This window comes from Bombina bombina, chromosome 4 (assembly GCF_027579735.1).
Source record: "Bombina bombina isolate aBomBom1 chromosome 4, aBomBom1.pri, whole genome shotgun sequence".
NCBI classification, from domain to species: domain Eukaryota; kingdom Metazoa; phylum Chordata; class Amphibia; order Anura; family Bombinatoridae; genus Bombina; species Bombina bombina.
In genome coordinates, this window is record NC_069502.1 from 877,970,944 (window position 1) to 877,992,601 (window position 21,658).

The window sequence follows — 21,658 nt, forward strand, 5'->3', positions numbered from 1 at the left end:
AGGGATCTCCAGTTTTCTGTCTGGTTCCTCACCACTCTTTAACACAAAGTACTCCTCTTATTTTAAAATCTGCTTTCTACAAATAATAATTTTATGGGTTAAGGTGTGTGACAAATATCTTGCAAACTAAATTTCGATAAGACCATACAAAATATTTTTTTTGATAATTAGGCAGAGCTGACATGAATGATATATAGTTTGTAACATAGATGTTCTACCTGTTCAGTTTGGTTGATTATAATTATATTTTTTCCTTCTATCTTCTTAATATTTCTTCCTCTATTTATTCCTCCCTGTCTAACCAACTCAATTTTTTTTTATTCATTGTCCATGAATCATTTTCACCTCCTAACCTTTTCTTCCACTCTCTCTTCCTTACTTTCTTGAAACATAAACCATGTAATAAAAGAATTATGTAGGTCTGTGAATATAAATAAAACAGTGAAACGGTTTTTATGTTTTCTTCAATGCATAGGGATCTTACTTTGATACCTGTTTTCAGAAAGGTCCTAATCAAGAGAGATTACAAAAAACTCTATTCATAAAAAAAAAACAAAAAAAAAACAAAAAAACGCACACAATATGATTATATGATTTTATTTATGGATTAATAACAGGAACAACTATATGTAAACAAACAAAGCCACATTATATCACTAACACCAATACAATTATTTGAAACACAGCATAACATGAAAATCAAAATAAGAATCTTAATTTTTTTTAATTTTTTTTTTGCAACCTGGGCAATAGAACCTCGCTCTTGATGTAACACACTTATCGTCCTTTTTAAGTCCAACACAAGGAAAATGAAACCATTTTTTACAATGGAAGCATTCAACCATGCTAGTTTTTGGTTTATGGATATAACATGTACAGTGTTTTGTTAACTGAATTTTCTTTGAAAAAGTTTTTTTTGGAACTTTTAACTTTTCATGGGGAAACATAGATAACTTTTGTTCTTCTAGGCAGTGAACAATATGAGCTCGCATTTGATTTTGAGAGAAATTTATGTTTCTTAAATCATGACCATAAGCCAACGCTACAGCATTTGCAATGGAAAATGGACCACAGTCATTGCTACCCTCTTGAATCTGACAACAAATTAAATCCACTTCAAGCACACTAAATTCTCCAATACAAAGAGATTCATATAATTTTAATAGCTGTTTTTTAAGTGTTTCTTGAATTCTGGATGTTCTGATGGAGTCAAAAATCTTTACAGATTCCCCTGCTGTGTAGGAAACAACCCAATGAGCGCCTAAATGGTGAATCTGTATTACAGAATTAGTGTTAATGTTGGAAACAGAATCATGAGCTAGTATTACAGTATCACACAGCCCTGAGATTGATGTGAAGTTTATAGCAATTAACTTTTGAAAAGCATTAATAATGTTATCATCTAGCCACTGATTTAGTAAAATCACCTCCTTATCTTTTAACTTAAGTGAGTAATTACATATGGATACCCATTTGTCTGAATCTGTTGATATATTTTCTATATTTTCATTCTCTTCCAATATTAAAACAGATTTGTTATCAACATTTTTCCAAACATCTAATTTTAAATTGTCAGCTTTCAGCCCATATCTTTGTGACCCTGGCTGTTTAGGTTTTCCATAAAGCCTTTTAGGTAGTGGCAGAATATCTGTAAGAGATTTCTCCTTCTGTGGAGACTCAACCAATGGGAGGCCATAGTCTGACGGTATTTTATTCAACGCCATTTCTAAAATATCACTGATTTCAGTTTCCAGCTGTCCAAGATATGCCTCATCCTTTATTAAATACACTGTGTCTACAAGTCTTTTAAGTTTCTGAGTACAATTACGTATTAATATTGTTCTTTTAGCTCTTCTACGTGGTGGGAGCTCTGTTAAATTATAATTGCTAAATGTTGTTGAAATACAACCTTTAGTAACATGTTTGCCTGGCTCCTCTAAAACTTTTGATATAAAGCAGTCATTATCCAAAACAAAAAGTGGGTTTGTTCTGTAAACTGGATTAAGCTTTTCCCATCCCCAGTCCTCAACGAATTTAAAAATACAACACATATGCTTGCAGGGCAGTAAATGTTTTCGCCAGTCTTCACAGCTGCATGATGGTACGGTTTGTGAAAAGTCTACCATATACTTTTTCTCTTTTTCAAATTCACTTGTAATACTGAATATTCCTGCTGTACCATTTATAGTTGTAACATCTTCAGCACTAAGGTTAGTTGACAATCTGTTTAGGATATGTGCTACAAATTCACGTGGACGGTTTTTTAAGAAAACAGGAACATCATATGTATATCTTCGATATAGCTCAGAACTCAGTAAATTCAGCTGCACATACCTAGAAAAAGAAATTAAAAAAAATCTCAAATTAAAATCTACATATTCAAATGCAGAAAACCGCTTTTGCTAAATCATATTTAAATGGATAGAAAGGTCAAAAACTAAATGTGCATGGTGGCATTTCAATTAAAAATATAAACATATTTTATATATATATTCCATTATCAAATTTGCTTCTAGTAGAATTTATTACTGTTTTTTAATGGCATACGCACACATCCTGTGAAGGACTGTGCACCACTTTTTTTTAAAACACCACACTATTTCAGAGTCAGGAGTGGCTTTTATGACACCAATTATGTATTTAGAAACAATATCCACCACCGCCAGCATGGCGTATGGGATATGTGGATATGCTGCAGAAAAAACTTTTTCTAGAAGCATTTTGATGATGAAAGTGTATTGCAAATATCCTTATATTTCAAATTGAATTGCACCCGTGCACATAATTTTTTTTACCTTGCTATCATTTTAAATGTTGCATGCTTTACATTGGTATAACCAAAAAGCACAACATTTTTTTACACGCAATGGGCTCCATTTCTCAAGCAGCAGGTGCTGCTTCGGAGGGACATCATTTCAGGATCGAATGAAACAAAAGTTAAGAAGTAGCGGTTGTCAAGACCGCTGCTCCCTAACCTGTCCTCCACCTAAAAGTTGGCGGATTGAAATCATCCTGATCTGATTGGCCACCAGTGGGCAGGTGGCGTCATTGCACAAGCATTTCTGGTGTAAGGCTTGTGCAATGATAAATGTGATGTCCACCTGCAGCGATGTCCAGCGCATGATTCGCTACAGTGAATCACGTCCGCTCAACAGTTGTGAAATGGAGCCCAGTGAATTAAACAACAAAATATAAAAAAAATAAAATTATATTTTATAGATCTTTATTAAAAGGCGCATGAATCCCCATTTTCCCCCCATTATTCAGATAGAACATACAATTTTAAACTAATTTCTAATTTACTTATATTATCAAATTGTATTTTTATCTTATTATCTTTTGTTGAAAAGCAGGTATGTAAGCTCATGAGTATGTACATGTCTGGAGCATTATAGTGCAGCAGTTTTTTTAAAAAAATATTCATATGCAAGAGCACTAGATGCCTGCACTATTTCCTGCCATGTAGTGCTCCAGACACCTTCCTAGGTATCTATTTAACTCCTTGAGTGCTAACGAAGGCTCTGAGCCGTCACAAATTGTCTCAATCGGCTCTTAGCCATCGCTAGCACTCTCCCACCACCTTGACAGGCATCGCCGGGGCTTCACGTTTTGCGCCTTGACGTCACTGCGCAACTTTATTGAAAAAAAGACAGACAATGGACAGTATAGGGAAAAGGGGCATGCTGCTTATAAGTCTGTATCTCAGGCATCTAAGCAGCTACAGACCCACCGTTGGAAAGGTAACCGTCTATCCTTTCTAATGGTATAAGTATTTGGTGATCGGGGGAGTTAAAAGTTTAAAAAAAATAAATAAAAATCCAGCTCAGCACCCAGGTGGGAAAATGCTTAGCACTCAAAGAATATCATGGTAGCAAAGCAAATTTTTTAGTAGAAGTAAATTGGAAACTTTATAAAAATTGTATGCTGCGTCTGAATCACAAAATACATTTTTGGGGTTTTATATCCCTTTAAGGATGTTACATAAAAACAAAACAAAACAACCCTGCACAATCAAAGTAATTTTTAAATTGCAGAATAGCTTTTCGTGTCAATATACTGTAAGAGGTTTGGATCAAAAGGCACATGATTATGTGTGTAAAACATTTGCCACCTTATGGCTATGAAGTAATGTGTGAAGCACAGATCAAATGATCTGTGTTGGAGTTCTATATATAAGGGGAAATTGAATTAATATACACAACTTACTTTTTGTAGGAATTTGGGAAAAACATTGAATGGAGGACAGTAATCATCTCCCCTAGAGTGCAATTTTTATAGCCATCAAGGAAGTTATGTTTTAGAACTTCATTCTGACGTTCAAGTCCATTATTTGTATGAATTCCAACTTGAAACTCTTTGTTTCTATAAACATGTGCCCATTTCTGTATTAGGAAGAGAGAGGGAAAAACAACAATCCTTAAACACATTTATTTTGAATGTAATATTATGGCTTACCCATACACAATTATAGACAAAGATATGACGTCAGCATTTACATATAACTGTTAAAATAGTGTCAATTATTAGATATAATTAAAGACTATGGGGCATATGTATCAAGGTCTGGCGGACCTGATCCGACACTGCGGATCAGGTTCGCCAGACCTCGCTGAATATGGCGAGCAATACGCTCGCCGTATTCAGCATTGCACCAGCAGCTCACAAGAGCTGCTGGTGCAACGCCGCCCCCTGCAGACTCAGCAGGGGGTGTCAATCAACCCGATCGGGTTGTATTGTGGTGATGTGTGTCTGCCTGCTCAGAGCAGGCGGACAGGTTATGGAGCAGCGGTCTTTGTGACCGCTGCTTCATAACTGCTGTTTCTGGCGAGCCTGCAGGCTCGCCAGAAACACAGGGCATCAAGCTCCATTCGGAGCTTGATACATATGCCCCAATATATGTATATGAATAGATTACTACAAATACAAAATTATATTACCTTTATTTCAGGTATCCATTTACAAGAGAACCATTGTCTTAAAGAATCATTATTCCTCCAAATTCGGGATTCAGTCAGTGCATTTAAAGCCAATTTATGCTCTTCTGGAGTTGATGCTAATGCAATATTACGTAGCATAGAGAGCACCTTTTGACGAGAATCATACACTCCATGATCTTTCTTATTTACCCACTCTGTCCATGATTTTTCTCGGTGGAAATCACAAAGAAATATATTTGTTTCTAAAAATAAATAAAATAATTAACAAAATGTAGGAGTTGATCTTTCTTATAGGTTAGGGAACATATTTATGGAGCCACTGCTAATGCAACTAGTTTCCTTGTCTCTTAATAAATGTGTGCATCTATCTGCTAATTGTCACACCAATTTCTCAACCCCTGTTATAGCATAATATTTCAGAAATAACATCCCTATGAACTTACACTTCCATATAAAAAAAAATAAAATTATAGTCTCTGGTTTACAATTCTAATTATTTTTGAAAACCGATTTCTGGATTGTAACATTTTACTTGCTGTGACCATTTCTAGTCTTGTAACAACATAAATTAATTTCTGTTCTTTATAGAGAGGGCTCTTCAACATTGTAACCAATATAGACCACAAATTTAATGTGAATAAATTAACAGAAGGCAGTTCCTACTTTCAACAAATAGTGTTAAATATAAACTGTTACCTTTAAATGTTGCAGTGATTGCATTAATCTCCTCTTGGCAGAAATCAACTAAAAAGCAATTGGGCTTCCACTCTGGATTCCAACTTTTAAATATTTCAAGAGCCTCTTTTATGCATGCTGCAGTTTCGTGCTGAGATACAAATGCTCCAACTACAATGTAACATACATTTGTACGAACACAGAGAAAAAATAGTGGCAGTGCATAGCGAGTTGTTCTGTAAGTGGCATCTAAAAGCGTTATTTGGTTTCCATATTTTTTCAATAATTTTTTTTGCCACTGTGTTTGGTAGCAGAACAAAAATGTTATCTTATCTAAAATGTCTTCTTTTGTACTTAAACGACAGTAAATGTTAATTTCTGGTGTCTGCTCTTGCCATGAGTTTACTAGATGCAATATATTTTTTTGGTCCAATATTGAACTACGGCCTTCCTGTCTAGATTTTGTCAGCAAATTGGCAATATCTTTCCTGGTTGGAAAAAAACGTCTTCTCATTTCTTCTGGTAGGCCACAAGAAGGAAAAAGCTCATGTGCAACAAAGGCATTTGTGTGTCTTAAAATTTCATTAACTTTCCTGACACCACTCCTGTACAAATTTACAATTTTTTTTTGCACTCTTGGATCTACTTTTTCCCGAATGTTTGCAAGCTGTAAAGTAAGAGATCATTTTAATATTTTAAAAGACTGAGGACTATATACTTTAAACCTTATACAAAAGATCATCTGATTGTGTTGTAACTGTGTCTAAGGAAAGAAAAGCAGGGTTCTGATAATTAAAATGACAGTGGGTTTACATTACCTGAATAATATGTTAGCCTTTGAAATACCATATGGCATGACATATTGAAACGTACAAGATTAGGTTCAGTAAAATGATGTTTTATCTTTACATGTAAGGTGCTTTTTTTATAGGTAAAAATTTCTCTGCTTTCATTCAATTATTCTAAAGAATGTAGTGTGTAAATTTCAAGGTCCATTTTATTTGAAAAATATGCTTTTATTCATTTGAGCATATAATTTTAAAGAAGAGAGACCCTACACCTCTGTGTTTAACCCCCACAAAGTGGTTAAACACATAGTAGAAGTACCGCTTTGTACCCGCATAGTAGAAGTACCAATTCAGACCCACATAGCACTGCTGGTCCATAGAGGAAAATGCCACAGATTCAATTAGCAACTCTAGTTACACAGCTTGTTGTTTAATAGTGTTGCTGATTGGGTCAGTGCTAGCTTATACTTTGGACCAGCAATGCTCCACTGGTTCAGTACTTGTACATGCAAAGTGGTTCAACTCAGAGGTGCAGGCTCACTAGTCTTAAAATGATATGCTCTAATGACTTAGAGCACATGAGTTTTTAACTATAATGGCCCTTTAAATTGTAGTGGTTTTGTTATTAGCATCCAACATATTACCCGATATTTTTTATATCTGGTGACCATTCATATCTTTATGTACAATATGTTTTTCCAATTCTCATTACCACTGCTGAATGCACATTGCATTTTGCATGCAGGGTAACATGCATATGGGGGTAAAAAAAAATTAACAACAGCAACAATCTTGTCAATTTTTAAGAATGTGAGCACTCATCAGGCAGCCAAAGGTGAAACAAAACACAGGACCAACATAAAAATTATACCAATTTCACAACAGATTACATATAATTAAATGCACCAGTACTCTCCCTAGGACCTATTAAATAGGCACATCAACAGTCTACAATTTAAGACAACATTAAGCTCAAATTAGCTGGATTTTATTCAATGTTTATTTCCTAAATAATCATTAAATAATTTTATGTTAAATTATGCAATTAATCTGTGCTTTTGCTAGCTTTATAATAAAATAAAAAATGCTATGGTATAAATATAGAAGATTATTACACTGCCCTGACTCAGATACTTTAAAAACCCACACGGCTGGAAAAAAGTTCTATTGAGAACACGGTCAACTGTACGTGATATGAATAACTCTAGAACCAGCAGTTACTGGCTGAAAAAATAATTTAAAAATATTTCTTGAAATCTTACCTCTCCAGTAGTTGCATGCCTTAGATGTTCGAAACTCATTGGGAATTTTGCAACGTATGCATGTATGCCCTTTATTTTTTCAGTACTTTGTTTTAGTGCCTCTTTAAGTCTCTTTGATGCCATTTTTTTCTTTCTTTCAGTGTTGATTTGAATCTATGTTAAATAAAGACATACATTCATTAGATTTTTATATAAAAAGTTAGAATTTGTATACTTAGCTTAAGTTGTTCATTCATGGTGCATGCATTCTTCAAATAAACCTTCAAGCAGAACTGTATAATTTTTTTATTTTATTTTTATAGAAAGTACTGCAAAAACTTTTTTTCGATTTCATTTACACAGATCTCTGTTTTTTGTTGTAGAATAGTGATAAACTATTTTAATGATGATCTTTAATGTGGTGTTGAATTGATTAACAAGAAAGTTTTTTTTAGGAAAATTATGTCACAAAGTGTACAGTATTATAGATGTACCTCAAACTCTGGATATTTGATTATGTGAGATATATGTATCTTGGCTGTGCATCCCATTTTTTTTGTATTCTGTATCATACGTCTTCTTTTTACAAAGTTATGGTCTTCTCCCTTATTTAAAAAAAAAGAAAATTACAATAGATCATGTGAAATTGTGTAGATTAGATTCAGAAACAAAGATTCGAAAAAGCACCCTAGATTATGACATAATTAATGTACAAGTATGAATGTAGTGAAAAGGACAATTATTGTACATTCACTTGCCAGACAAGTCTCACCACATGTGCCAATGTACTACTTTAACATAAATGTAAAATAATAATAATAATAATAATAAAATAAAGTGTGCCATCATGATAAAAAAATAAATAAAAAGGAAAAGATAATGGTTTGGCCAGAAACCCCTTAAAGTGTTTGTAAAACGTTGTAGTTTAACCCTTTGAGTGCTAAGCATTTTCCCACCTGGGTGCTAAGCTTTTTAAAGTTTTTTTTTAAATATTTCAACCCCCCCCCAGATCCCCAAGACTTCGACTGTTGGAAAGGTTAGGTGATTACCTTTCCAACGGTGGGTCTTGGGGGTCTGTAGCTGCTTAGATGCCTGAGATACAGGCATCTAATAATTAATAATAATTAATTAATCCCTTTTCCCTATACTTAAAATTGTCATTTTGTTAATAAAGTTTTTTCGGTGACGTCATTGCGCGTGACATCACCACGCAAAACGTTAAGCCCCGGCGATGCCTGTCACTTTACAGGCTCGATCGCCGGGGTAGGAGCGGGTGGGAGTGAAAGCGACAGCTCAGAGCCGTTGTTAGCACCAGAGTGGGAAACTCTGTGACGGCTCAGAGCCCTCGTTAGCACTCAAGGGATTAATCGACAGTATTTAAAATTATTTATAAAACCAGGGGCACTTTCATTCATTAAAATATTTAAAGATGATTCCCTTTGTGAAATAATTAACATTCATGATGGTAAACAATGCACCGTTCCTGTGCCCGCATCTCTTACTTTATTTAGCTGAGGGATGACGAATCCTGCTTTATCCAATCCTTACGTGCCCCCTTTTGCGTCCAGCTCATGGTGAACGGAAGGATTGGATGAAGCCGGAGTCGTCATCCCTCAGCTAAATAAACTATGAGATGAGGGCGGAGGAAAGGCGTGATGTTTACCATCACTAAATGGTAATTGTTTTACAAAGGGAATAGTCTTTAAATATTTTAATTACTGAAAGTGCCCCTGGTTTAATAAATAATTTTATATACTGTCGATTAAACTACAAAAGTTTGCAATCACTTTAAACTTTAGCCATTGAAGAATAAATTTAGTGTGTATATAGCCTGAAACAAATAAAGATGTCTCATGGGCATGTATATGTGTATAAAAACACATATTTTGTTTAACACGAAAATTACACACATTTTGGTTATATAAAGAAAAATGTAATCCTTTTTTTTCAAATGTGTTGTTCAACAGCACTTAGCATGAAAAATAAAAAAAAGAAGAAAGGAGACATACAAAATAAACACATTTTAAGTTCTAGAAGACAAATTAATTGTTTTCTTGCATTGTGCTTTAGAACAAAAATATATCTACTATAATATCCAAATAATTAAAAATAAAATATAAAAATTATACCTGTTTTCCATCTCTGAGTTCTGCATATTTCCTTTTCTTTGATATTGCAGTATCTTTGCCTAAATGACACTGAAGTATTTTTGTCCCTGCTATTACATAAGGTATTCCCGAGAATTTAAGTAACAAATCCTTCTGGATAGAAGGACCTTCCCAGTGAATGCGAGATTTAGGATTGGCCTGAAACTCTAACAAAGAAAACAATACAAGACAAATATATTGGATCATAATATACAGATACAAATATAGACTAGAGTAAATGTTAATGAAGAATATAATAATGCATTAAAAATGTATACTGAACACAAAAATTTTCTTTCATGATTCAGATAGAGCCGCAATTTTAAGCAACTTTCTCATTTACTCTTATTATAATTTTGTATTCATTCTCTTGGTATCTTTATTTAAAAAAATCAGGAATGTAATCTTACGAGCCAGACCGTTGTTGGTTCAGCACCCTGTACAGCACTTGCTGATAGGTGTGTACATTTAGATATACAGTCAAAGAGTATCCAGCATCAATACCAATGGTCTGAGCCCCAAGGAGTTACTACCAAACTCCAAAATAATAATATCAAAACAAAAGATGGAAGCTCACCAAAATGCCAAAAAGAGTTTACTTTATTCTTGAGAGAACAAGATCAAACAACCACGACGTTTCGGGGTAATGTGCCCCTTAATCACGTGATCAATATCTATACAGATACACCTGTTTAAATAGCTTGCCTGGGGTCTAACCCTTACATTCTTACTAGCATCAAGGCATTTAATGGAACAGCGCCCTCTAGCAGCCCCATAAAGGTGCAATCCAATAAAATTAAAAATTACAAACAGCTATAAAGCCTCTATTTCAAACTTAATAACCTATTCACCTACCGGTATTCACATATTCAAAAAATTTTATTTTATTAATTTCAAAAATATGACACAGCCAAAAAAAGTTAAACACATAAAAAAAGTAGAATACTGATAAAAAAATTGCAAAGTGAGTACATTTAGCCACCAATCAGCAAGCTGTACCCAGGTGATGAACCAAGGATTGGCCGGCTCCTAAGCTTATATTGCTGCTTTCTTTCATGTAATTAACAAGAGTCCATGAGCTAGTGACGTATGGGATATACATTCCTACCAGGAGGGGCAAAGTTTCCCAAACCTTAAAATGCCTATAAATACACCCCTCACCACACCCACAAATCAGTTTTACAAACTTTGCCTCCAAGGGAGGTGGTGAAGTAAGTTTGTGCTAGATTCTACGTTGATATGCGCTCCGCAGCAAGTTGGAGCCCGGTTTTCCTCTCAGCGTGCAGTGAATGTCAGAGGGATGTGAGGAGAGTATTGCCTATTGAATGCAGTGATCTCCTTCTACGGGGTCTATTTCATAAGGTTCTCTGTTATCGGTCGTAGAGATTCATCTCTTACCTCCCTTTTCAGATCGACGATATACTCTTATATTTACCATTTCCTCTACTGATTCTCGTTTCGGTACTGGTTTGGCTTTCTACAAACATGTAGATGAGTGTCCTGGGGTAAGTAAGTCTTATTTTCTGTGACACTCTAAGCTATGGTTGGGCACTTTATTTATAAAGTTCTAAATATATGTATTCAAACATTTATTTGCCTTGACTCAGAATGTTCAACTTTCCTTATTTCCAGACAGTCAGTTTCATATTTGGGATTATGCTTTAAATTATCATATTTTGTCTTACCTCAAAAATTTGACTTTTTTCCCTGTGGGCTGTTAGGCTCGCGGGGGCTGAAAATGCTTCATTTTATTGCGTCATTTTTGGCGCGGATTTTTTTGGCGCAAAAATTCATTTCCGTTTCCGGCGTCATACGTGTCGCCGGAAGTTGCGTCATTTTTTGACGTTATTTTGCGCCAAAAATGTCGGCGTTCCGGATGTGGCGTCATTTTTGGCGCCAAAAGCATTTAGGCGCCAAATAATGTGGGCGTCTTATTTGGCGCCAAAAAATATGGGCGTCGCTTTTGTCTCCACATTATTTCAGTCTCATTTTCTTTTGCTTCTGGTTGCTAGAAGCTTGATGTTTGGCATTTTTTTCCCATTCCTGAAACTGTCTTATAAGGAATTTGATTTATTTTGCTTTATATGTTGTTTTTTCTCTTACATATTGCAAGATGTCTCACGTTGCATCTGAGCCAGAAGATACTACAGGAAAACCACTGCCTGCTGGATCTACCAAAGCTAAGTGTATCTGCTGTAAACTTTTGGTAGCTATTTCTCCAGCTGTTGTTTGTATTAATTGTCATGACAAACTTGTTAAAGCAGATAATATTTCCTTTAGTGATGTACCATTGCCTGTTGCAGTTCCCTCAACATCTAAGGTGCAGAATGTTCCTGATAACATAAGAGATTTTGTTTCTGAATCCATAAAGAAGGCTTTGTCTGTTATTTCTCCTTCTAGTAAACGTAAAAAGTCTTTTAAATCTTCTCTCTCTACAGATGAATTTTTAAATGAACACCATCATTCTGATTCTTTGGACTCTTCTAGTTCAGAGGATTCTGTCTCAGAGATTGATGCTGATAAATCTTCATATTTATTTAAGATGGAATTTATTCGCTCTTTACTTAAAGAAGTACTAATTGCTTTAGAAATAGAGGATTCTAGTCCTCTTGATACTAATTCTATACGTTTGGATAAGGTTTTTAAAGCTCCTGCGGTTATTCCAGAAGTCTTTCCTGTTCCTAATGCTATTTCTGCAGTAATTGCTAAGGAATGGGATAAATTGGGTAATTCATTTACTCCTTCTAAACGTTTTAAGCAATTATATCCTGTTCCGCCTGACAGGTTAGAATTTTGGGACAAAATCCCTAAAGTTGATGGGGCTATTTCTACCCTTGCTAAACGTACTACCATTCCTACGTCAGATGGTACCTCGTTTAAGGATCCTTTAGATAGAAAAATTGAATCTTTTCTAAGAAAAGCTTATCTATGTTCAGGTAATCTTCTTAGACCTGCTATATCATTGGCTGATGTTGCTGCAGCTTCAACTTTTTGGTTGGAAACTCTAGCGCAACAAGTAACAAATCGTGATTCTCATGATATTATTATTCTTCTCCAGCATGCTAATAATTTCATCTGTGATGCCATTTTTGATATTATTAGAGTTGATGTTAGATTTATGTCTCTGGCTATCTTAGCCAGAAGAGCTTTATGGCTTAAGACTTGGAATGCTGATATGGCTTCTAAATCAACTCTACTTTCCATTTCTTTCCAGGGAAACAAATTATTTGGTTCTCAGTTGGATTCTATTATTTCAACTGTTACTGGTGGGAAAGGAACTTTTTTACCACAGGATAAAAAATCTAAAGGTAAAAACAGGGCTAACAATCGTTTTCGTTCCTTTCGTTTCAACAAAGAACAAAAGCCTGATCCTTCGTCCTCAGGAGCAGTTTCAGTTTGGAAACCATCTCCAGTCTGGAATAAATCCAAGCCTGCTAGAAGGGCAAAGCCTGCTTCTAAGTTCACATGAAGGTACGGCCCTCATTCCAGTTCAGCTGGTAGGGGGCAGGTTACGTTTTTTCAAAGAAATTTGGATCAAATCTGTTCACAATCTTTGGATTCAGAACATTGTTTCAGAAGGGTACAGAATTGGTTTCAAGATGAGACCTCCTGCAAAGAGATTTTTTCTTTCCCATGTCCCAGTAAATCCAGTGAAAGCTCAAGCATTTCTGAATTGTGTTTCAGATCTAGAGTTGGCTGGAGTAATTATGCCAGTTCCAGTTCCGGAACAGGGGATGGGGTTTTATTCAAATCTCTTCATTGTACCAAAGAAGGAGAATTCCTTCAGACCAGTTCTGGATCTAAAATTATTGAATCGTTATGTAAGGATACCAACGTTCAAGATGGTAACTGTAAGGACTATATTGCCTTTTGTTCAGCAAGGGAATTATATGTCCACAATAGATTTACAGGATGCATATCTGCATATTCCGATTCATCCAGATCATTATCAGTTCCTGAGATTCTCTTTTCTAGACAAGCATTACCAATTTGTGGCTCTACCGTTTGGCCTTGCTACAGCTCCAAGAATTTTCACAAAGATTCTCGGTGCCCTTCTGTCTGTAATCAGAGAACAGGGTATTGTGGTATTTCCTTATTTGGACGATATCTTGGTACTTGCTCCGTCTTTACATTTAGCAGAGTCTCATACGAATCGACTTGTGTTGTTTCTTCAAGATCATGGTTGGAGGATCAATTTACCAAAAAGTTCTTTGATTCCTCAAACAAGGGTAACCTTTCTGGGTTTCCAGATAGATTCAGTGTCCATGACTCTGTCTTTAACAGACAAGAGACGTCTAAAATTGATTACAGCTTGTCGAAACCTTCAGTCATAATCATTCCCTTCGGTAGCCTTATGCATGGAAATTCTAGGTCTTATGACTGCTGCATCGGACGCGATCCCCTTTGCTCGTTTTCACATGCGACCTCTTCAGCTCTGTATGCTGAACCAATGGTGCAGGGATTACACGAAGATATCTCAATTAATATCTTTAAAACCGATTGTTCGACACTCTCTAACGTGGTGGACAAATCACCATCGTTTAATTCAGGGGGCTTCTTTTGTTCTTCCGACCTGGACTGTAATTTCAACAGATGCAAGTCTCACAGGTTGGGGAGCTGTGTGGGGATCTCTGACGGCACAAGGAGTTTGGGAATCTCAGGAGGTGAGATTACCAATCAATATTTTGGAACTCCGTGCAATTTTCAGAGCTCTTCAGTTTTGGCCTCTTCTGAAGAGAGAATCGTTCATTTGTTTTCAGACAGACAATGTCACAACTGTGGCATACATCAATCATCAAGGAGGGACTCACAGTCCTCTGGCTATGAAAGAAGTATCTCGAATTTTGGTTTGGGCGGAATCCAGCTCCTGTCTAATCTCTGCGGTTCATATCCCAGGTGTAGACAATTGGGAAGCGGATTATCTCAGTCGCCAAACGTTGCATCCGGGCGAATGGTCTCTTCACCCAGAGGTATTTCTTCAGATTGTTCAATTGTGGGGGCTCCCAGAGATAGATCTGATGGCCTCTCATCTAAACAAGAAACTTCCCAGGTATCTGTCCAGATCCCGGGATCCTCAGGCGGAGGCAGTGGATGCATTATCACTTCCTTGGAAGTATCATCCTGCCTATATCTTTCCGCCTCTAGTTCTTCTTCCAAGAGTAATCTCCAAGATTCTGAGGGAATGCTCGTTTGTTCTGCTAATAGCTCCGGCATGGCCTCACAGGTTTTGGTACGCGGATCTTGTCCGGATGGCATCTTGCCAGCCATGGACTCTTCCGTTAAGACCAGACCTTCTGTCACAAGGTCCTTTTTTCCATCCGGATCTGAAATCCTTAAATTTAAAGGTATGGAGATTGAACGCTTGATTCTTGGTCATAGAGGTTTCTCTGACTCCGTGATTAATACTATGTTACAGGCTCGTAAATCTGTATCTCGAGAGATATATTATAGAGTCTGGAAGACTTATATTTCATGGTGTCTTTCTCATCATTTTTCTTGGCATTCTTTTAGAATACCGAGAATTTTACAATTTCTTCAGGATGGTTTGGATAAGGGTTTGTCCGCAAGTTCTTTGAAAGGACAAATCTCTGCTCTTTCTGTTCTTTTTCACAGAAAGATTGCTATTCTTCCTGATATTCATTGTTTTGTACAAGCTTTGGTACGTATAAAACCTGTCATTAAGTCAATTTCTCCTCCTTGGAGTTTGAATTTGGTTCTGGGAGCTCTTCAAGCTCCTCCGTTTGAACCTATGCATTCATTGGACATTAAATTACTTTCTTGGAAAGTTTTGTTCCTTTTGGCCATCTCTTCTGCTAGAAGAGTTTCTGAATTATCTGCTCTTTCGTGTGAGTCTCCTTTTCTGATTTTTCATCAGGATAAGGCGGTGTTGCGAACTTCTTTTATTTTTTACCTAAAGTTGTGAATTCCAACAACATTAGTAGAGAAATTGTGGTTCCTTCATTATGTCCTAATCCTAAGAATTCTAAGGAGAAATCATTGCATTCTTTGGATGTTGTTAGAGCTTTGAAATATTATGTTGAAGCTACGAAATCTTTCCGTAAGACTTCTAGTCTATTTGTTATCTTTTCCGGTTCTAGGAAAGGCCAGAAAGCTTCTGCCATTTCTTTGGCATCTTGGTTGAAATCTTTAATTCATCTTGCCTATGTTGAGTCGGGTAAAACTCCGCCTCAAAGAATTACAGCTCATTCTACTAGGTCAGTATCTACTTCCTGGGCGTTTAGGAATGAAGCTTCGGTTGACCAGATCTGCAAAGCAGCAACTTGGTCTTCTTTGCATACTTTTACTAAATTCTACCATTTTGATGTATTTTCTTCTTCTGAAGCAGTTTTTGGTAGAAAAGTTCTTCAGGCAGCGGTTTCAGTTTGAATCTTCTGCTTATGTTTTTTGTTAAACTTTATTTTGGGTGTGGATTATTTTCAGCAGGAATTGGCTGTCTTTATTTTATCCCTCCCTCTCTAGTGACTCTTGTGTGGAAAGATCCACATCTTGGGTAGTCATTATCCCATACGTCACTAGCTCATGGACTCTTGTTAATTACATGAAAGAAAACATAATTTATGTAAGAACTTACCTGATAAATTCATTTCTTTCATATTAACAAGAGTCCATGAGGCCCACCCTTTTTTGTGGTGGTTATGATTTTTTTGTATAAAGCACAATTATTCCAATTCCTTATTTTATATGCTTCGCACTTTTTCTTATCACCCCACTTCTTGGCTATTCGTTAAACTGATTTGTGGGTGTGGTGAGGGGTGTATTTATAGGCATTTTAAGGTTTGGGAAACTTTGCCCCTCCTGGTAGGAATGTATATCCCATACGTCACTAGCTCATGGACTCTTGTTAATATGAAAGAAATGAATTTATCAGGTAAGTTCTTACATAAATTATGTTTTTTAAAATAAAGATACCAAGAGAATGAAGAAAAATTGATAATTTAGAAAGTTGCTTTAAATTAATGCTCTATCTGAATCATGAAGGAAAAAAAAAAAAAAAATCGGGTTCAGTATCCCTTTAAATGTATGCCCATTTTAATATAATGACATTACAAAATACCTATATCATAGTGTTTTAAGTGGTATAGTTTTCTGTTATTGCACTTTTCATTAAGTATTTTTTATGTACAATGTTACTGTTTTTGTCTCCTACAGCATTTTATAGGCAGAAATAGAGCTCTATCATATTATCCTGTCTTTCTTCATTTAAAATGATAGAATATAAGAAGAGAATGTAAAAAGCAAAGAAACATAGTAACCAATGGAAACCGCTTACAAAAATATACATTTATATTGACTTTTTAATATTATACTAAACATTTTTATAGAAAAATTTGCTTGTATGGTTATGGGATTACCTTTGCTACCAAAGTTTTTAGTCTTTTTTAAACAGATAAAGTTTGATTTGGTATTTTCCTCAAAATCAGTCACTGCTTTCAGCATTGAGTCAAATGATTCAAATATTTCCAATTGTTGATGTACATCATTATTTTTATCTTTGTCTTCACAATGAGAATCCTATGATAGAAAATTATAAACTCAATTTAGATTACTATTTGCATTTTAATTAAAGTTTACATTTCCAGCATGTGATAGTCATAAATAAAAGTACCCATTCATTTTTCGTGTTATGTAAAAATACACATACATTGAAGATAAAGCATATACTTGCCAGACATAAATAAAAAACAAACCAATAAAATTGAGGATTAGCTGCTCTAATTAAAGGGACAGTCAACACTATAATTACTATTGTTTAAAAAGATAGACAATGCCTTTACTACCCATTCCCCAGCTTTGCACAACCAACATTGTTATATTAATATACTTGCTAATAACCTTAACATCTAAATTTCTGCCTGTTTTTAAGGCACTAAAGACAACCTCTTATCCAATTTTTTTTATTAGCTTTTTACAACAGGAGACTGCTAGTTCATGTGTGCCATATAGATAACATTGTGCTCACGCCTGCTGAGTTATTTAAGAGTCAGCACAACTCAGCACTAATCGGCTAAAATGAAAGTCAATAGACAAAAAAAAAAGTTATGTGATCAGGGGGTTGTCAGAAGATGTTTAGATATGGTAATCACAGAGGTAAAAAGTATATTAATATAACTGTTAGTTATGAAAAACTGTGGAATGTGTAATAAAGGGATTATCTTTTTAAACAATAAAAATCCTGGTGTAGACTGTCCCTAATTCTTATTCTTTCGTTATTCTATATAAAGACAGTTTAGAAAAAAATTATCACCTTCAATTTGTTCCCAATGATCCATTTGACATGCTAGAGTATTAAATGGTTTGCATGTATCTCCTTTAAACTTATTTCAGCATTTGAAATAGCTAAATTAGTTTATGGTATCTACACCTATACTGAAAGTTTCTATACTCAAGTCTAGACTACTGACAAGCCTATGTAAATCTCAGCAAGCATAAGAATTTAAATTCTAGTGGGGTGTAGAAGAGATAACTAATAAAAGGAAAAATTCTCAAATTGCTTTGGTCTTGCATACAAATATAAGCCTTGGAAGCATGTTTGTTTTCACAAAGTGCTAACATACTCGATAGAGAGGCAGTATATGTGAACATGAAGAGCAAAAAACTGTCAACACTAAATTAAAAAAACAAAACAAAAAAAAACACAAAATTGGATGTATTTAGACATATCCAAGGTTTCCATAAAATCTTATATATATTATTTATGTACCTCAGAGTAAAAATGAATGCACAATATTAGTGCATGGTCACCCTACCACTCTCCATTGTCAGCGGGCCTCTTACATATAACACATTTTCAATATTTTTAATAAATGTGTCACACTTTGATAAATACATTTAAAAAAATAAAAATTCTAACAATATCTTAATTGTACTGATTTTAAATTTAAATATCACAAAATTTCTTAGTAGAACAAAGTACAATGTGTAATAAATTGTTACTTAATCTTATGTATACCCTAGTTAAGAATAATGTTCTCACCTTCTGTTCACTGTGTTTCAGTGTATCATCCCTCTCTACTACAATCATATCCTTTTTTTCCATTTCTTTTTATTTTAGTAGAAAAAACAGGAGACTTCATAAAGAAATAAAAAAAACACAACATAAGCAAAGAAAACTGAAGATAGTTTACAGTGCTCTTTAAAATTTTTTTGCATATGTACATTTCATAATTCATTAAAGTAATATCCTCATAGTGAGAGACACACAGGTAGAAATAAAAAAAAAATGAAGAGTCACAAAGTGGAAGGTTCACTGAAGGGAAGATAAACACACAACAATGTAATATATCACTGACACACTTAAAAAGACACACTAAAGACCGCTGCTCCATAACCCTGTCCGCCTGCTCTGACCAGGCAGACAGAGATCTCCTCAATTCAACCCGATCTAGGAGAGTAAGGGAAAAAAAAAACTAGGAGAGTAAGGGGAAAAAAAAAAGACTAGGAGAGTAAGGGGGAAAAAAAAAGACTAGGGGAGTAAGGGGAAAAAAAAAAAGACTAGGAGAGTAAGGGGAAAAAAAAGACTAGGAGAGTAAGGGAAAAAAAAATACTAGGGGAGTAAGGGGAAAAAAAAGACTAGGGGAGTAAGGAAAAAAAAAGACTAGGAGAGTAAGGGAAAAAAAAAGACTAGGGGAGTAAGGGGAAAAAAAAAAAAGACTAGGGGAGTAAGGGAAAAAAAAAGACTAGGAGAGTAAGGGAAAAAAAGACTAGGAGAGTAAGGGAAAAAAAAGACTAGGGGAGTAAGGGAAAAAAAAAAGACTAGGGGAGTAAGGGAAAAAAAAAAGACTAGGGGAGTAAGGGGAAAAAAAAGACTAGGGGAGTGAGAAAGAAAAAGACTAGGGGAGTGAGAAAGAAAAAGACTAGGGGAGTGAGAAAGAAAAAGACTAGGGGAGTGAGAAAGAAAAAGACTAGGGGAGTGAGAAAGAAAAAGACTAGGGGAGTGAGAAAGAAAAAAAGTCTAGGGGAGTAAGGAAAAAAAATACTGGAGTAAGGAAACAAAAAAGACATGGGGAGAGAGAAAGAAAAAAGAATAGGGGAGTAAGGAAAATAATAGGTAGGTGAGACAGGAATGGAGGAAGAGAGAGAATGGACAAGCAGTTGCATTTTGAGATCTGGACATACCTTACTGTGCTATTCCAAAGTAGTCTTCTTTATGCCACGTTCTTCAGCACTTCAACAACCACATCTTCTATCTTGTAAAGAAATATGTCTTATGTCCAAGTCTTTAAATAATCCATAACTCAAGCCCTAATATTGAAATAGATACAAATTTTCATCCATGATGCACACACACTAATTAAACATCCTTCCTGAATCTGATACATTTTATGAGTTTGTTGCATCCTTCCTGAACTAAATACCTTAAATATTTACTTTATTTTGTTGTCACATTTTTCTTTTAGCTGTAATTGCATCCTATTATCAGCCTGCCCTGTAAGCTTTATTTGACCATTCTAAATACATTTCAGTTTGTCCAAAAGTCCATTTAATTATGTTTTCAATTCCAGTACAAGAGTGAAAAGAAACACTGAAAGGTAGACAAACACTCACCAATCCAATGTATCACTGAAGGCCTGATGATCAAAAACTCTTCAGCATGGAGATAAATAATGAAAAATCTTTGGGGACATTTTTGGAGCATGATATTATGTGTTCGTCTTTCACATTCACCTTGAAAAGAGAGAACAAAAAAGCTGTCAAGCAAATTTGCATTCTTAACATCTTTGAGGGACATTGTATTACAAATGAAGCTTCTTAGATAATCTCGCCAGACAAGAGAGCTTTCGCTCATCAGGCACAGACACACTGAGGACATACATTTAAAGCAATATGCCTAGAAATACATGTCTAAGATATACAAGGGATGTAGCTTGACAGGTAAGGATTAGAACAAGAAATAGAGCAAACTAAATATAAAGCATAACACTAAAAAAAGAACAATTAAAAAAATACAAATGTATTTGGAGATCTGTACAACTTTGGAGAGACATTTTTATTCTCCATAACCACCCACAAAAGAAATGAAAGGGGATATAAAGGTCATCATTGAAATGTACATAGATGCATTCCAAAGTTAACTAGAAGCAGTATTGCAATATACTTCCATTATCAAAAATGCTTCTAGTAAAAGTTTTACTGGTTTGCAGACGCATACGCACATATGATGTGAGGGCCGTGCACCAGTATTAAAATATCACACCTTCTCAGAGAGTCAGCAGTAGCTTCACATACACAATACACACCACAACCAGCTCTTTTAGCTTGAATAGTGGCCCATGGGCCCTTACAGCATATGTGTGTATGCATCTAAAAAATAGTAACTTCTGCAAGAAGCATTTTTGCTAATAACAGGGTCTATTTAAAATTGATATGCACTCCGGCATATTTCAATTTTGAAATCTCTATCCCTTTACATACCATAAGACAACTGCAATAGTGTAGAAAATTTTAGCCACAGCAATGAGGCAAAGGCAATGAGAGGCAGAAATAGTGAAAGTGAGCAAGGAAAACAAAGGAAGAGATAGATATTAGGAAACTGAAAGAGAGAAAAAGAAAGAGAAAAAAAGAGAGAAACCAAAGACCAATACTTGGAGAGAAAGTTATAAAAAACCAAAATAGTCAAATACAAAATGGAGAATATGAATACAATTTACTTTGTTCTTTTGGTAACCTTTGTTAAAAAAACATACCTTGGAGGTTCACAAACAACAATCCACTACTTGGAGCTCGCTGCAGTTTGATAGCTCAGCACATGCTTGTTGTCATTGGCTCATCAGATATTTTCTGTTAACTCATAGTAGTACAATTCTTCAGACCTTATTTTAATAATGTGTTCAATCCTTTTGGAGGGGTTA

General features: G+C 35.2%; 2 protein-coding genes across 2 annotated transcripts; both read right to left on the bottom strand.

Moving 5' to 3' along the window:
* Positions 1-581: 581 nt before the first annotated feature.
* Positions 582-4,316, bottom strand: LOC128655676 (uncharacterized). Its single transcript, XM_053709258.1, has 2 exons — positions 4,207-4,316; positions 582-2,334 (listed from the first exon to the last, which is right to left on the bottom strand). Exons 1-2 carry the CDS (start codon positions 4,251-4,253, stop codon positions 714-716), a joined length of 1,668 nt encoding a protein of 555 aa, XP_053565233.1. The 5' UTR covers positions 4,254-4,316; the 3' UTR covers positions 582-713.
* A 3,011-nt stretch (positions 4,317-7,327) lies between these two features.
* Positions 7,328-20,575, bottom strand: LOC128658038 (uncharacterized). The gene is made up of 8 exons (XM_053712484.1): positions 20,355-20,575; positions 19,926-20,051; positions 18,784-18,877; positions 17,162-17,321; positions 9,771-9,955; positions 8,136-8,246; positions 7,663-7,815; positions 7,328-7,348 (listed from the first exon to the last, which is right to left on the bottom strand). Exons 3-8 carry the CDS (start codon positions 18,844-18,846, stop codon positions 7,328-7,330), a joined length of 693 nt encoding a protein of 230 aa, XP_053568459.1. The 5' UTR covers positions 18,847-18,877; positions 19,926-20,051; positions 20,355-20,575.
* Positions 20,576-21,658: the final 1,083 nt, after the last annotated feature.

Coding starts and splice junctions, on each gene's coding strand:
- LOC128655676 (XM_053709258.1), bottom strand. CDS start 4,253: ATGATTACTGTCCTCCATTCAATGTTTTTCCCAAATTCCTACAAAAA. Junction 2,335..4,206: donor TTCCCAAATTCCTACAAAAA/GTAAGTTGTGTA, acceptor TTCTTTTTCTAG/GTATGTGCAGCTGAATTTAC.
- LOC128658038 (XM_053712484.1), bottom strand. CDS start 18,846: ATGGAAAAAAAGGATATGATTGTAGTAGAGAGGGATGATACACTGAAA. Junction 17,322..18,783: donor TGAAACACAGTGAACAGAAG/GTGAGAACATTA, acceptor TTTCTATCATAG/GATTCTCATTGTGAAGACAA. Junction 7,349..7,662: donor GGCATGCAACTACTGGAGAG/GTAAGATTTCAA, acceptor CTTAAATTGTAG/ACTGTTGATGTGCCTATTTA.